At 44.6% G+C, this 14,972-nt stretch overlaps 1 protein-coding gene across 6 annotated transcripts in view; it reads left to right on the forward strand.

Moving 5' to 3' along the window:
* The window catches only part of LOC119456454 (GA-binding protein subunit beta-1-like), a 56,828-nt gene that overhangs the window by 9,873 nt on the left and 31,983 nt on the right, over positions 1-14,972 (forward strand). The window contains exons 1-6 of one of the 6 annotated variants that reach the window (XM_037718251.2): positions 604-736; positions 1,365-1,411; positions 2,788-2,931; positions 4,885-5,082; positions 9,442-9,606; positions 11,625-11,702. In XM_037718251.2, coding sequence (XP_037574179.1) covers positions 1,406-1,411; positions 2,788-2,931; positions 4,885-5,082; positions 9,442-9,606; positions 11,625-11,702 — 591 coding nt within the window. In that variant the 5' untranslated portion in view covers positions 604-736; positions 1,365-1,405. Of the gene's footprint in view, positions 1-603; positions 737-823; positions 1,284-1,364; positions 1,412-2,787; positions 2,932-4,884; positions 5,083-9,441; positions 9,607-11,624; positions 11,703-14,972 lie in introns of those variants that run through there. The other 5 variants (XM_037718249.2, XM_037718248.2, XM_037718246.2 and 2 more) reach the window with 5 other exon arrangements.

A 14,972-nucleotide genomic window follows, 5' to 3' on the forward strand; every position in this document is an offset into this window, starting at 1 on the left:
AGAAGCCACGCGGCACGTTTTATTAACAATAAAAGTTCAAAGAAACTCATAAGCTGTCTAAGCTTTGTTGATCTGGAGTAGACGGCACATCAAATGCGGTTTTATGGGTTTTATTCTGAACCGAAATTAAAAACCATAAATCTGTTACTCAAGTTACCCATAGTTTCGAGCAGTTTCACAGATGCGGATAGCAATAAAAAAAATGTTTGGCACAAATGAGTCAGTTTACACATGTATGCAATTTCAAAAATTTTATAATAAATATTTAGTTGTTTCAGAGCCTTTCGCACTTTAAATGTGGCTTAAGTACCGATACCAATGCTGCAATCACCGTAACGACGGTGACGTATCTCAAGGTCATTCCGGAAAACGTAGTTCTCCGTAATCGGCTCATGTTAGTGCTCTAAAGTTGTCGTACAGCGGCGATTTGCGCATATGTAGGGATTATTTAATAATATACGGGATACTGTGCACAAAAACAACTACTATTAAAGCTAGCCAAACCTCTATTACGCCTTTCGCAACATAATACGCGCGTTTGGTCCGTTTGGTCACTAGCGCAGTAACACGTTGCGCAATGACTATGGAATGTAGCTCGGAGGAAACGGAGACAACGTAGGTGTATTTCCGGAAAAATGTCTTACTTCCGGAAATTTGGGCCCTTTCACGGACTTTTTTGACGAAAGTCAGGCTTTGAGGGTCTGTCTTTAAATCGGCGCAGCATCAAAGGCTGAAGGTGAGAGAGTCATCTTTTACATACGACCTCTCGCTCGGTGCTGGTTCAATTGCGACCTAAGCGAGCTCGTTGGGCGCGCATCGGGCGCAGCGCGTCCCCGCCTCTGGAAACGCGTCTTCAGCCGGATCATCTGAGCCTGCTTCCGTTTCGAGATCCCCTTCCGTTTTCCTGTTTTCAATGGCGTCTGCCTCGCGCGAATGGTCAAAAACAGCGCAGAGACGCGCGTGACAGCACGTTCGGATGTGTCCCGTCCTCGATTTGGTGCCGCTTTGCAATGGTCTGGCCTAATGCCGTTCTCCATCTTGATGGCAGCTATAGCCCTGGCCCCCTGCTACCACAGGCGAACGCGAGTGCATGGCCCCAGTGCCTTTCCGAGTCCGACGAATCCCTCGGTGGTAGCCTCTGTAGTACGTAGCTTGTGTGGTGTTAGCATACCTTGGCTGCTGTAGCACTCGCCAATTCGCCAATTTGTTGTAGTGTGATGTGTAGTATGCCGGTGTGTGTTAATAACGTGCGTGAATGCTCCCTGTCGCGTCGCGCTTGTGAGGTGAGACGCCAACGTACGAGCTTCGTGTCTACCGTTCTGACCCGAATCGCTGCAAACTCACGCATCGGTCTTCTTGTGCAGGAGTGCTGGATGTTTTCCAAGAGGAACCCGTTGATGACACAATGGAGGTAAGCCCCTAGCTCATGCACGATTGCACATTATTGATCGTAAATTGTGCGAGCTTGGCTATCTATTGGACACTGTGTGTTTCCAGCTCAAATTTTATACCGTATTGTGTGTAATTAGTACTCTGCACATGCATCTGTTTACACACGCGCACAGATGCACTTGCGGAAAAAATCTGAATGTGGTTGTTGTCAAGGTTCGGAAAAGTGGGCGGGGCGGCCTGTTTTCTTTCATACAGGAGTAGACTATAATGTAATGAGGTGGCGAGTCGGGCTAGTGGATTAAAGTTCATATTGAACAGATTTTGACGCGCATCGGAACATACATAAAATTTTGCAGGACAGCAGACCGGACAGCGCTTCACCCACAACAGTTAGTGAAGCACTGTCCTGTCTGTTTTCCTGTAAAATTTTGTTAGTGTTCCTGGGGGCGCTTCAAGGTCAGTTAAACAGGAGCAGAATGTGTGACCTTTCTGTAACAAAAAATCACTAACACAGCAGCATCTTTGGCCACACAGCACGGAATGTGTTTGGACTTGCACTGAAATCTCACCACACTGATTTGGCCATTCAAATTGATACGCAGGAAAATGGATAGCGGGGCGAGTCAATTGAAATTTATGAAGAAACAGCACGAACAGATAGAATGCAAGGGAAGGTCACACAACCGTGTTCTGGTTGTGTGAGCGCACGCATAGCACATTTGCACAGTGCTTGTGGGTGTGTGGTGTTTCCTCGCCTTCAGTCTGTATGTGTGCACTGTTTCATCACAAATGTGTTGACATGCTTCTTTTTTTTTATGCTTCTTATGTGCAGTGGAATTGTAGCTTGCAAAGAAGTTTCCTTGCTCATGGAATGTCCACACCGTGATACCACATAATATGAAGTTTTAGGTTTTGCCCACCCATAGTTGGAGGACACAAACTGTCGGTCGAACAAAAGAATGCAAGCAGGGCATGGGGCTTTGGGTGCATTATCGTGACAGCATTCGGAATTGAGGCCAGTGTGCATCTTTAAAAGTATGATTATCGCCCATCAAGCTTCATTGACTGTTGTCCTATTCGGTAATCACTTCATGATGTAGAATAAGAGAATTGTCGAGTGAAAGCATGACCTTCCCCTGTATTCTCAAATGATCCTTGACTCCATGCTTTCCCTTCACTTCACCAAGTTGAGTACAGCAACGCCTCTCGTCTGAAGAAATGCTATGCTTCTTAAATACATAATTCAATGAAGCACAGTGACTTTCTGTCAAGAGACGGCGTTGTCATGCACTTTCTTGTTGACATGGAGTGTTGAGTGGAGGAACATTCCAGAATGCGGGGGTTTGTATATTTTCTGATTTTTGATGTGTTGACATAATCTTTTCCAATGTCTAGATTTCGTTGCCACTGCAACTTGTGCCACAGCCTTCCCTGTCCCTCGTGGACCTTGGAAAACAGCTTCTGGAGTCTGCGCGCAATGGCGAGACTGAAGAAGTTCGTCAACTCATGACCAGTGGTGCTCCTTTCACTACTGACTGGGTGAGGTCAAAAAGCACTTCAATTGAAGCACAGGAACATTGTAAAGGAAATAATGAGCATTTTTGGAAGCATTCTTCTGTGCAGATACGCAATGCAACCAGCAGTGATCAAATATTTTAAAGCTATTTATGAGTGGCCTCGTGTACCACCCACTGGCTATGCCACTGAGTTTCACTGAAAGCAGTTTGGCGGAATTTACACTGTATTTTGCCCTTGTAATCAATCTTCAGGGTTCTGTTTGGTGTTGCCTCCTGAGCAGGGAGAACTCTGCACATTTATTACAGTTACAAAACTGATAACATCACGTTGAATTGAACAGCAGAACACTTTTTGTTGTGCATACTTCAGTCCTTTCTGCTTGAACCATCACGTTGATGCTTTAGTTCAGTTTAGGAGTGCCACTTTGCATGCAGGTATCTATTTAGCATTTGCTAGCTCATACAGGCCATATCCTCCTGTCTCTTAAAAGCCAACTGCAATGAAATTTTGGACTGTATATCTAAAAGGCAGAGTTTCAAATAATAACCATATAGAGCTGCCTTCATGCAAAACTTGATGTTTAAAGCACAAGTGGATGTGTCATGAAAAGCTAGCAAAAATGGGTTTTTGATACTGAAACTGAAAAAAAAAACGCCACCATTACTATGTGCCAGAAATGATGCAGAATCTAGGACATTGAGAAGCAGCATGGGTGCTTGGCATGACCTCTTAGGTTGGGCAGTGCCCATGGCGAGCTGAAAATCTTGGAAGCAGTGTTCTGGTATTTGTCTCATGTCCGCTAACCACCAGGTTTACGAGTTTTCCGATTAGGTGTTATTTAGTGGCTGTTAATAAGGAAATTGGACAATAACCCACCCTACAATTTTATCAGTTGCTTCAGTAGTACAGTACTACTCTTTTATAACCAATTTAGCCTAAGGGAATCTCAGTCTAGTTGGACTTTAACATTATGCCCATAATTTTCTGTCTCATTGCTAGTTGTACAATGCTTAGCTTCTAATTTTCAAGTTTCTTGGTCATTTTCCAACTTTAGGCCCCATAGGTCAGTAGTGGCAAAATGCACTTGTTGCATGCTTTTCTTTATAAGGATACCAGTAAGCTGCTGCTTATGACTTGATAATGCCTTGAATTTGTTGTAGTACAGGCACAACGAAACACACATAGGCCTATGGGACAACATGCAGTGCTAACTTCCAACAGCATATTTATTTCCAGTTTTCACAGCCATGCATATGGCACCAAAATGTTGCAGTGAATATGTACAGTGTGGTCCACTGTTAAAGTGATCCTCAAATGTGCGACTCTCAGTTTTTGCTGGTGCCCTAATCGGAAGTGACTGCAGAAGCAATATCAGTGCACTACACAGGTGTGTCGATAGGAGTCAGAGCTACTAACCACAAGTTATTTGCTGTAAATGTTGTTGATTGTATTTTTGGCTAGAGAGGAAAATGCGGACACGTTCTACACACAAGTGTTCCCTTTAACAGTGGACTGCTCTGTACATTGGAAGGAAATCATAAGCAAGGTCACAAAAACAAAAAGCAGACACGTTTGCAAGTACACTAATTACGAGAGGTTTAGTCTAAAGCTTTTGTATATATACAAGCTCTTTATTTGATAAGGATATTGAGGGTTTGCTAACACAGGCATTGGTAAAAGTTGCAATGAGTCTAGTTTTTTTAACCAAGTGGGTCATTTCAAGCTCGTTCTCATTATAGTTGTTTCATTTAATTTAGGTTGCCATTTGCACCTCTGGCAGGGAGGGCAATGAAACTGTCAGATGCTACCTTTTTTACACAAATTGACACGACAGCAGGAGATGCTGGTCACTTTGTGTTACACTGGCTGCCTTTACCACTGTTTCGATCTATGAGCATGTGAATTTTTACCTTTCACGAGTAGAAAAAAAAAACAAGAAAAAAAAACACCACATTTTCTGGACTTGTGGTGCAGCTGGGCACATCTCCCCTGCACATGGCTGCTCAGAACGGGCATGTGGCAACAGCTGAAGTGCTGCTGCGAGCAGGCATCAGCCGAGACGCACGCACCAAGGTGGACCGCACCCCACTGCATGTGGCAGCTCAGGAGGGCCACCTGGATGTGGTGGAGCTCCTGCTCAAGCACTCTGCCGACATTGAGGCCAAGGACATGGTGAGTGCCAAGAAGGGCTCTCACATCTGCATTCTGAAGAAGGGCGTCGAGGTGGCTCAGGTGTACAGAAGTCAATACACTTGTCTAGAACGCGCTAACCACGTTCTTAGGACTGCGCTGGCGATATCTCAAGATGACATGTGGCACAAAATCGGCTGTATAGGAGGTTGTGTGACTACATTTACAGTTCGCATTAATTTCTATCAACCTGGTGGTCGACTTAAGCTTTGGTAGCTGCTCTGGCCCTCAGGAGTGTGTTCTAGACAAGTGTGTTGACCTCTGTACAAGCATTAATCTCTTAATTGTTGAATTGTTTACTCAAGAACCACTGCGCCTTGGGGAGTTTCTTTCAAAATTTTGGTTTAGGCAAGAAAAATTATTTTTTTACAAAACTTTGATATGCAACAAACAAATAGTTACTAAATGTTGTGCTACTGTTCTTTTCACTTCAAAAGCTCATTCTCGTGTGAAAAGTATTGAAGCACGATGCAGCACCTCCCCATGGCAACATCACAGTCCATCCCAGGACTTCCATGAAAAATGCGCCTGAGTTCTTTCGGCTCCACTGCCATGCCATTATTTGTAATTCACAGAAGTTATAACTGTCTCTTTTAAGTCGTTCTTGTCTTCTATGTCAGCTATACCTTTGCGGTTGGAGTCGCTGTCAAGCTCCAAAACGTATTCATTCTCAGAGTCGCCTGTCTGCTCCAGCAATTCTGCAGTTTTGCTGTCCGTCAAAGCATTTGGCCTCTTCACCTCATCAAAGCTTTTTGCTTCTTTGAAGTTTGGCACGATTCGCGCCAAATTCGATAGTTACCGTGCTGAGAAAGTCGAGTGTTTGTAGACTTGCTACCCACGGTTGCTGTCTACAAAAGCAAGGTGGCGCCATCTGGACAACAAACATACCAGCCACTTACTATATTTTTCGAGTCATTGTAGCACATATTCTGCTTGAATAAAAATGTCTCCTTTGAATCACGCTTTTTAACACGGCGACAAAGTTGTCCTGCAGTAGATACACACCGCATGGCATGGTCAACTTGGTGGCGCATCTACAGACATGCTCTCCACTTAAAGGGGTCCTGAACCCCCGCTCAGGCTTGGTGAAAAAACAATGCGGATAGCATGTGCTTGCTGTGAACATCTCAGCCAAATGTTGCAGTCGTTTGCGGCACGTGGAGCTTGCAAGCAGGGTTCAAAGTCACCTTTCTGTCAAATGCTCTTTTTTCAACAGAAGTGTGCTCCTCACTCTTTTCTGGAAGCTTTATTTTGTAATATAGCAGATTTCCATATGCGGCTGCTATTGGTGAATAGCTGACATCAATCGAGAAGGGCGTTTGGATCAGTACGCTTCTTCCTACTTTTACTGTGTATACGAGCTTGTTCAAAGAGAGACCGAACTTTTGCTATAACACCTTTACTGCTTATGGTACAACATTTTAAGTGCTGTCCCCTTGTAGTCCCCTCTACTGGCAATGCACTCTTCCCATCTTTTCTTCCATTTTTGGAACGCCTCCTGGAACTCACTTTCTGGAATGGCGCGCAGGTCTCTTCTCGCATTGTCCTGAATCTCCTCTACGGTTTAGAAACGACGACCTTTCAAGGACGTCATTTGCGTCAAGTTTTCAGCTTGGGGAAGAGAAAAAAGTCAGCTGGGGCTAGGTCCGGAGAATATGGTGGGTGGGTCACAACAGGAGTGTGGTGTTTCGCTAAGTAGCTGCAGACAAGCAGCGATGCGTGAGTTGGGGCATTGTCATGATGCAACATCCAAGCCTGATTTTCCCACAATTCAGGCCTCTTACTACGCACAGAATCTCTCAAACGTGCTAGGATTCCTGGTAAACTTTTGTTTACCGTCTGACCATGTGGCACAAATTCCTGATGGACAATGCCTTTGTAGTCGGAAAACACTACCAACATCGCCTTCATTTTTGACCTGACTCATGCGTGCTTTTTTTGGACGAGGAGAACCTTTGGCCACCCACTGTGATAACTGCACTCCCGTTTCAATATTATAGCCATAAACCCATGTCTCATCGCCTGTTATGTTCTTAATAAAGTTTTCATCATCATTGGCAGCGGTGAGCAGCTCCTGGCTGATTTCAACACGGGTCTGCTTCTATTAGTCAGTCAAGAAACGCGGCACAAATTTTGCACTGACACGACGCATCCCAAGTTTGTCACTAAAAATTTTATGACATGATCCTACGCTGATACCCACTTCGTCAGCGACTTCTCGAACAGTCAAACGAAGATTTCCATGAATCACAGTTCGAACTCTCTCGACGTGGTCATCTGTGGATTTGGAAGGTCATCCAGGCTTTGGATCATCACAGACCGACATTCTTCCGTCTTCAAAACGCTTGAACCAATCATAGCACTGCGTGCGACTTATACAGTCCTCCCCGTATGCTTGGCTAAGCAACTGAAATGTCTCTGTGAAAGTTTTCCCAAGTTTGTAGCAGAACTTCACACACACGCACTGTTCTTCCAATTCCTTCATTGTCACTTTGGCACCAATCCGATGAATAGCTTGTTCATGTGCCCACTTCAGCGGCTGTAGCTCACCAACTAACGGTCGGAGCGAAACGTGGCAAATGGCAGTTTGTTGTCTAAACCTGCCACTACATGCGCTCAGTAGCCGCAGCGCTGCCTCTGCCAGTTGGCGCGCTATTTCAAAAGTTCAGTTTCTTTTTGAACACACGTCGTATTTATTGACGACGTTTAATAAACAGGCTGAAGTAATCGAAAATCTGCTTTCAAATTTTGATAATAATTACGTACTTCCGGAAGAAGCCAATTCTAGTCTACTCATGCTCAGCCTTAGTCGCCTGCGTAAGAATTACTTTGGCAACACTGCCTATCGGTGTCGTAGCCATCAAGTATTACTATTTCGACTAGCTTTTACCACTCAGCTAGCCTCGAACTTCGCGAAACTTAAGGTTAGGCCACATGCACGCTTGCCAGCACACACTCACTCCTGGCCGCTCTTAGTTAGAAGTCTTGGCAGACTTCGCTTTGTACAGCACTTTGAAATGCGTGAGTTCGATGTGGCTACCTATCCGTCGGTCAAGCTAGTGCAGGACAAAACCGGTTTCCAACACATAGCACCGCCAGACTGGAGCATATGAGCTCCAGCATATAAGCCAGTTGATGTAGCATTGTCAAGGATATATGAATGAATGAATGAAAGAGCGCAATGCACAGGACAAAGAGCAAGACAAAACAACAAACTGTTGTTTCTTCATGCTTCTATGTCCTGTGTATTGCATCTTGTGTATCTTTATCGGCGAAATGCAGCTTGTTTCATATGGGTCAAAGGCAGTGTGCCTAAGCCCTGTAATTTTGAGTGCCACACAAATCTATTAGTAGGCCACAGAATATGCCAGTAAAGGCTCACCAGAAGGGGCAACAAGGATCTCAAAGTAACATGTTCACTGGCATGCACAAAAAGAACAATGAAGTAAGCAAAAAAAAAAAATCACTGTCAAGTACAAACCAGCGCAATACAGGCTTGGCTTGTGCACTGCTCTAAACCAGCTAGACTGAAGGCCTTTCTCGTTGGACAATATCTTGGATCCATGGTCTCGCATATAGGCGCTTATGCATTTTCTGAAGCAACTGGACTGATCGACTGTCTGTGATACAGTGCTGAGAATTTTTACTACGTCTGCGACATCAACGCTGGACTTTCTCTCTTTCTCTTGATCTCCTCTCCCCTTCCCCAAGTACAGGGTATCCAACAGAGCTCAGTCCTGGGGCCTTATTCTGAAACGTTCCACTTCGGCGATAGTCATGTTCAGTAAATCAACTGGCCGCTTACTCGTGACTTCAGCATGCACTACCAACACGCGCACTCGAACGCTTTGCAACACACGAGAGAGCGCACCGTGCAAGTGCAGAGTGGCTCGAGTGTTATTTTCGAATGTATCGGCCGCAGTACGACACAGGCATGTTCGTTTATTCAATATATGTCGGGAGCACCCAATGACACCGTGATGTCAAAATGACGTGAACCGGAACTACTAGATGGTGCGATTTCCCAGTTTTTCTCAACCAGCCAATCAGCACACGCCTAAAGGTGAAAGGCGAACTATCGCCGAAGTGGAATGTTTCAGAAAACGGCCCCTGGTTAACCTCCCTGCCTTATCTTTACTTATCCTTCTCTCTCTCTCTCCACGAAGGACATGAATGCCCAAACACTGCTTGCACTTGCAGTTTGTAGACAGTGTCTTTATAAACTGTCTTCACATGATGTGCATGTAGATTCATTCCTGCACTGTATGTAACTGTGGGCCAACAGAAATTTCTGTGCAGTAGCTGAGTGGCTGAACATTTGATGTCTTTGTGTTTCAACAGCTGCGCATGACACCCCTTCACTGGGCAGTGGAGAGGGGCCATCTGGACGTGATCAAATGCCTCCTGCGGTGGGGTGCGGATGTAGGCGCATGTAGCAAGTTTGAAAAGACACCGCTTGACATCGCCCTGGACAACGACTACGTTGAAGTGGTCAGAGTGCTTCAGGTGGGTGCCATCCTCTCGCCAGCTGCATAAACTTCTATAATGCACCAACACATATGTTCCTACCATGATACAAAATTTCTAGTATAAATCGCAACGTAAAAGAATTCTAGTTTTGCCGCAGGTTTGTTCAAGTTGCACATTACTGGTGGAGTCCAAATGTCTTGTCACCCCTTTGAGACTTGCAGCTGTTGTTACGTGATAGCAATAACAAAATGAAAACATGATGTTACAAAATGCTTCCGATTGGGGTAATTTGCGCGTAGTTGTGGCTTTCATAATTGATTAATTTTTCTTGCGAAAAAAATAATTGTTCTAAATAGTAGCATAGGCAGAAAAGAGATTTCATGCCCACTTCCCCTCAGAGCGGTTAAGTAGCCATATAATTACGTGTTGAATGTTGCAGTACTTGGCAGGTCAATTATAAATGGTTCTTCTGGCTAAACTATTTACTTCATCAGGTTTAGATTTTGCATGGAGCTAGCATTCAGCAATGCATACCTGCCAACTTTCCCGAATTAATTGTAATGTTTAAAAATTCGGGCTTGTTCTATGATTTTACGGTTGCGTTAAGTTTTAGGAAATATAAATTTCGTTTGCGAAGCAGTTACGCTCATTGGTTTCCGAACCTTCTGGAAGTCTTCTGATAGTGAAAGGACGACAGGGGGGTATGCTTGCTACGAGTGCAAGTTTATACAGACAAGTTCACGAAGCTGGTGAAATCATTAGCATCTGCACAGTTGTTGAAAAACTTGCCGGTCTTTACTGTTCCTAGTTTACTGCTGCTTGTTTTCTGTGCCAAAAGGTAAGTCATTGTTAATGAAGTCTGCATGTAGTGTGCTCAGGCCAAGCAGTAAAAGACAATGTGCTATTTCCTCTTGCCCCCCCCCCCCCCCCCCCGTACCCTTTCCCCCCCATCATATTGTGGGGATTTTTATAAATCTTAAGGTTCACAGGTTGGCAGGCATGGTGGTGTCTTTTGTTTAAAATTGCATTTTTACCGTAGTAGTTGCCTGTTGAGTCCTGACTGAATTGGAACAGGGCATGGCATTGCCAGACTGAACAAAGTATATTTTTGAAGGAGCCCATGGTGACGTCTGTTGGGAGCAGTGAATCTACGCGTTTTGTCATAGGCAATTTGCCTTTCTTGGACAGATAATTCCATTGTTCCTTACAATTAGAAAAATTTAGTTTTTGACACAGGCAAGGCTACTTCCAATTCATCCTGGAGGAAATATACAAGTGCTCGTACCCAAAAATAGCCTTAGAATGCAGACCGTGAAAGGAATTTTGCCCCAATGCACAATGAAGTGCATATCTGCAAAATTTGAGAGCTTGTAGTTCAGCCAGAAGAGATATTTATATTATGATTACCTGTATTCTTCCATGACACAACATTCAATTTGTGCAAAAAGTTAATAGGCGGTGTGTTGTGGAAGTAAAACCTCACAACTGTTGTGGTCAAACCTCACGAAGACGAACTTGCATGTGACACAAAAGTATCTTCGTTATATCCGATATTCTTGATAAGCTTTTATTCAATACATGCTAATATCAGGGGAAAAGTTTGAGATTTACTTCGGTACAGTCGAATCTCTTTAACTCAAACATGCTTAATTCGAACTGCCGGTTTATTCGAACTGACGCTGTGGTCCCGTCAAAGTTATGTGTATTTCAATGGGCAAAAACGCTCGGTAATTCGAACGCGAAAGCATTTGCTACGGTTAATTCGACCATACCGCGGACCGACAATGCTCTTAGCAGCGTGTCAAATAACGCGACGGCGCCTCCGAATGGCATTGCTCCGACACCGCCATGGAGCAAAAGCTTAGGAGAGGCCCCTTAATGTAGCGGCGGAGGTCATGTAATGCAGAATTTACTCGCAGTTTCCTTCTATTTATACATTGCTCATGAAAATATTCTTGGAATCTCGTAATAAGTGACCATCACATATTACTAAATGCAAAGAAGTGAAGAGTGTGCGGTTGCGTGTCTGATGAGGCTCAATGGTCATATTTCAGGAACATGTCTGCAATCCAACCCGGACCAAAGAGACTGTGGAACAAACTTTCATACTGCCTGTCGCACAAATGACTAAGGTACATCAGTTAATATTTTCATGCCTGTGTTTTTAGTATTCGAATTGTTTTAATGCAATTGGCATTCTTAGGTGACCCCACACACTTTCTGTAGGCCTGTGTTATCATAGATCGGTGTTATCACACACGTGTGCATTGTGTGTGTGTTTGTGTTGTGTGTGTGTGTGGTGTGTGTGTGTGTGTGTCCGTCCATCTGTCCACCTTCCGGTCAACTTGAGTCACTGGAAAGTCCATGGGTCACAGGATATGTGGGTATGTGCAACACAGTATAGTATGTGCCGCTTTTCAGTGAGCCTCTTTCACACCAACAGGTTGTGTGCTACAGGGCATGTGGGCGTGTGTCACTCTTCAGTGAACCTCTTTGACGTTAATCACTGGGTATGTGCCGCTCATCAATGATAGCATAAATCCTTTAAAATTAATCTGTGCTGGAGTCCGTGTCATAGATATTTGTGCACATCTCACACACATGCTTTTGGTGGCGGTGCTAGATGGCACAGCGTGTTCAGTGGAAAGTGTTGATACAGGAGCCCAGTTGCATGCATGCCTCATACATGACACATTTGGGCGGTTGACGGTGGCAAAATGGTGAGCATTGCTTCAATGCTAATTGAATTGATGTCTACATTCACCGCACGATTGGTGCTGCCAGATTTGTTATTTATTGATAGCTACTACCTGACTTTGCACAGCAGCTTGCACATTATTTTCACCTGTTTTAATTTTTTTATTTTATTACTCTAACCATTCCTTTCAGCATAATTGGTATTCAGGCCTGTTGCGCAAATGACCTTGAGCCCCAGTGTGTGTGTGTAAAAACTTTTTATTTACAAAAGTCCTGAGGCTCGACTATTTCAAGTCGAGGCGGGCCGCTCCCACGATGGCACCGTTAGGCCCAGCCCTTCAGCGACATCGTGGGCCCTCTGGACAGCCCGTAGCTGATCTTGAAAAGATGAACTCTCTAGCATCTTCTTCCAATGGAGCCATTCTTCTTCAGGGTTGGTGAGAGTCGCAGGGCATCCCGCGAGCATGTGTCTGATCCCAATGATGCCATTACACGCATGACAATCTTTCTTGACCTCTCTTTCTGGATACATTTTATCAAGGTGGTACGGCGTGGGATAAGTTCCTGTTTGTAATAGTCTCATTGAAACTGCCTGAGCCCTGTTCAGCTTTGAATGTGGCAATGGAAACTGTCTGCGTCCTAGATAGTAGTGTTTAGTAATCTCGTTATATGTTAATAATTTATCTCTAAATTCTCCGGCCTGGTGGTGGACGGCTCGGTTGTGACTGTCACGGCTAGCAAGTCCTCGTGCCAAGTCATGAGTAACCTCATTGAGGTTAGCCCGGGTCTCGTCCACTTCTCCCATATGCGCAGGAAACCATTGGATTTCAGTTCTCATACTCATAGTGTTTTCAATAAGTTTAGCTGCAACCGCGGCCACGTAGCCTTTATCGAAACCCTTTATAGCAGCTTTCGAATCGCTGTAAATAAAAGTCCATTTATTGTTCCTGATGGCTAGAGCAATTGCCACTTGCTCCGCCACCATGGAATCTTTGGTAAATACAGTGATGGCATCTTGCACCTTCCCTTGAATGTTTGCTACTACGGCAGTATATGCTTCTTTCCCTGTCACCCAGGCAGCATCTACGAAAGCCGCCTCTTGATTCTGCTGTTGTATCTCCCGCAAGAGTGCTTTAGCTCTTGCCTTTCTCCTTTTGATATTGTGCTCTGGATGCATGTTTCTAGGGAGAGGGGTGGTTCTAATCAGATCCCTAATCTCAGCTCGCAACTCCACTTCATCCTCCAGTGGGCGCCTTGACCTATTTAGCTCTGCCCCTATTGCCTGTAGTATATTCCTGCCGGCTCGTGTTTTTGCCAATCTTTCCTGTTGCGCAAGCTGCTGAGCCTCCGCAATTTCCTCTATTGTGTTGTGCACCCCTAGACTCATCAATCTCTCGGTTGCAGTGTTAATCGGTATTCCTAGGGTAGCTTTAATGAGCTTCGTAATCATCGTGTTAAGTTTGTTAAGTTCTACCTGCGTCCATTTTAATAATCCAGCAACATAGGTGAAATGACAGAGAGCAAAAGCATGAACTAGCCTCAAAGCACTGTCTTCCCCCAGGCCTCTGTGTCTATTGGTAATTCTCCTTAGTAGCCTAATTACTTCATCGGTTTTATTTGAGATATGCTGTATTGTTCTATAGTTCGCATTATTCGCTTCTATGTAGAATCCAAGAACTTTGATTCCTTCGACTAGCCTGATTTTAGTTCCTTCGTGAGTGTGTAAGTTCACTCTGGGCTCGTCTGTCGGGATGTAACCTCTTGGTTTTCGACCTCTTCTACGATGTTTCAAAACCAAAAGTTCCGATTTGACTGCTGAACATTTCAGCCCCATATCTTTCAGTGTATTCTCTACAATATATACACTTTCCTGTAATCTGGTCTCCGTCTGCCCTACGTTACCTTTGGCACTCCATATGGTTATGTCGTCAGCATATATCACGTAATGTATATCCTCAATTTTCTCCAAATTTCTGGCAACCCTAGACATTGCTAAATTAAATAGCATGGGCGAGAGTACTGCTCCTTGCGGGGTGCCCCTATTTCCCAAGTTTTTTGCCTCAGACTTAAGCTCCCCCAACATGAGGTGTGCAGACCTATTTCCGAGAAAGTCCTTAATCACGTTAAAAAATCTCTTGCCTAGCCCCATCGCAGAGATAACGTCAAGTATGGCCTTATGATATATGCGGTCAAAGGCTTTTTCAACGTCCAAACCCAAGAGCGCTCTCGTGTGCGCTGGGCTGGCCTGTACGAGCTGGTGTTTGATCAGGAGCATAGCGTCCTGAGTCGACAGCCCAGGGCGAAAGCCGATTAAGTTGTACGGTAAAATGTCGTTTTGTTCAACGTATTTCGTGAGTCGATTGAGAATTACGTGTTCCATAGCCTTACCTAGACATGATGTTAGCGAAATAGGACGGAGGTTGTCTAGAGTGAGCTGTTTACCTGGTTTTGGTATGAGGATAGTGTTGGCCACCCTCCATTCATCCGGATATACCCCTTTTTTCCAGAGTTCATTGAAGTGGTCAGTTAGATAAGTGATTGATTCGTCATCCAGATTCCTAAGGATCTTGTTAGTTATTCCGTCGGATCCCGCCGCCGACCTACCGTGAAGACTGTGGAGAGCCATCCTGACTTCGCTCTCCGAAAAGTCGCGGTCCATTTCCTCACATATCCCACCGGAATATTCATAGCACTCATCACCATCG

This window comes from Dermacentor silvarum, chromosome 6 (genome assembly GCF_013339745.2).
Source record: "Dermacentor silvarum isolate Dsil-2018 chromosome 6, BIME_Dsil_1.4, whole genome shotgun sequence".
Classification (NCBI taxonomy): domain Eukaryota; kingdom Metazoa; phylum Arthropoda; class Arachnida; order Ixodida; family Ixodidae; genus Dermacentor; species Dermacentor silvarum.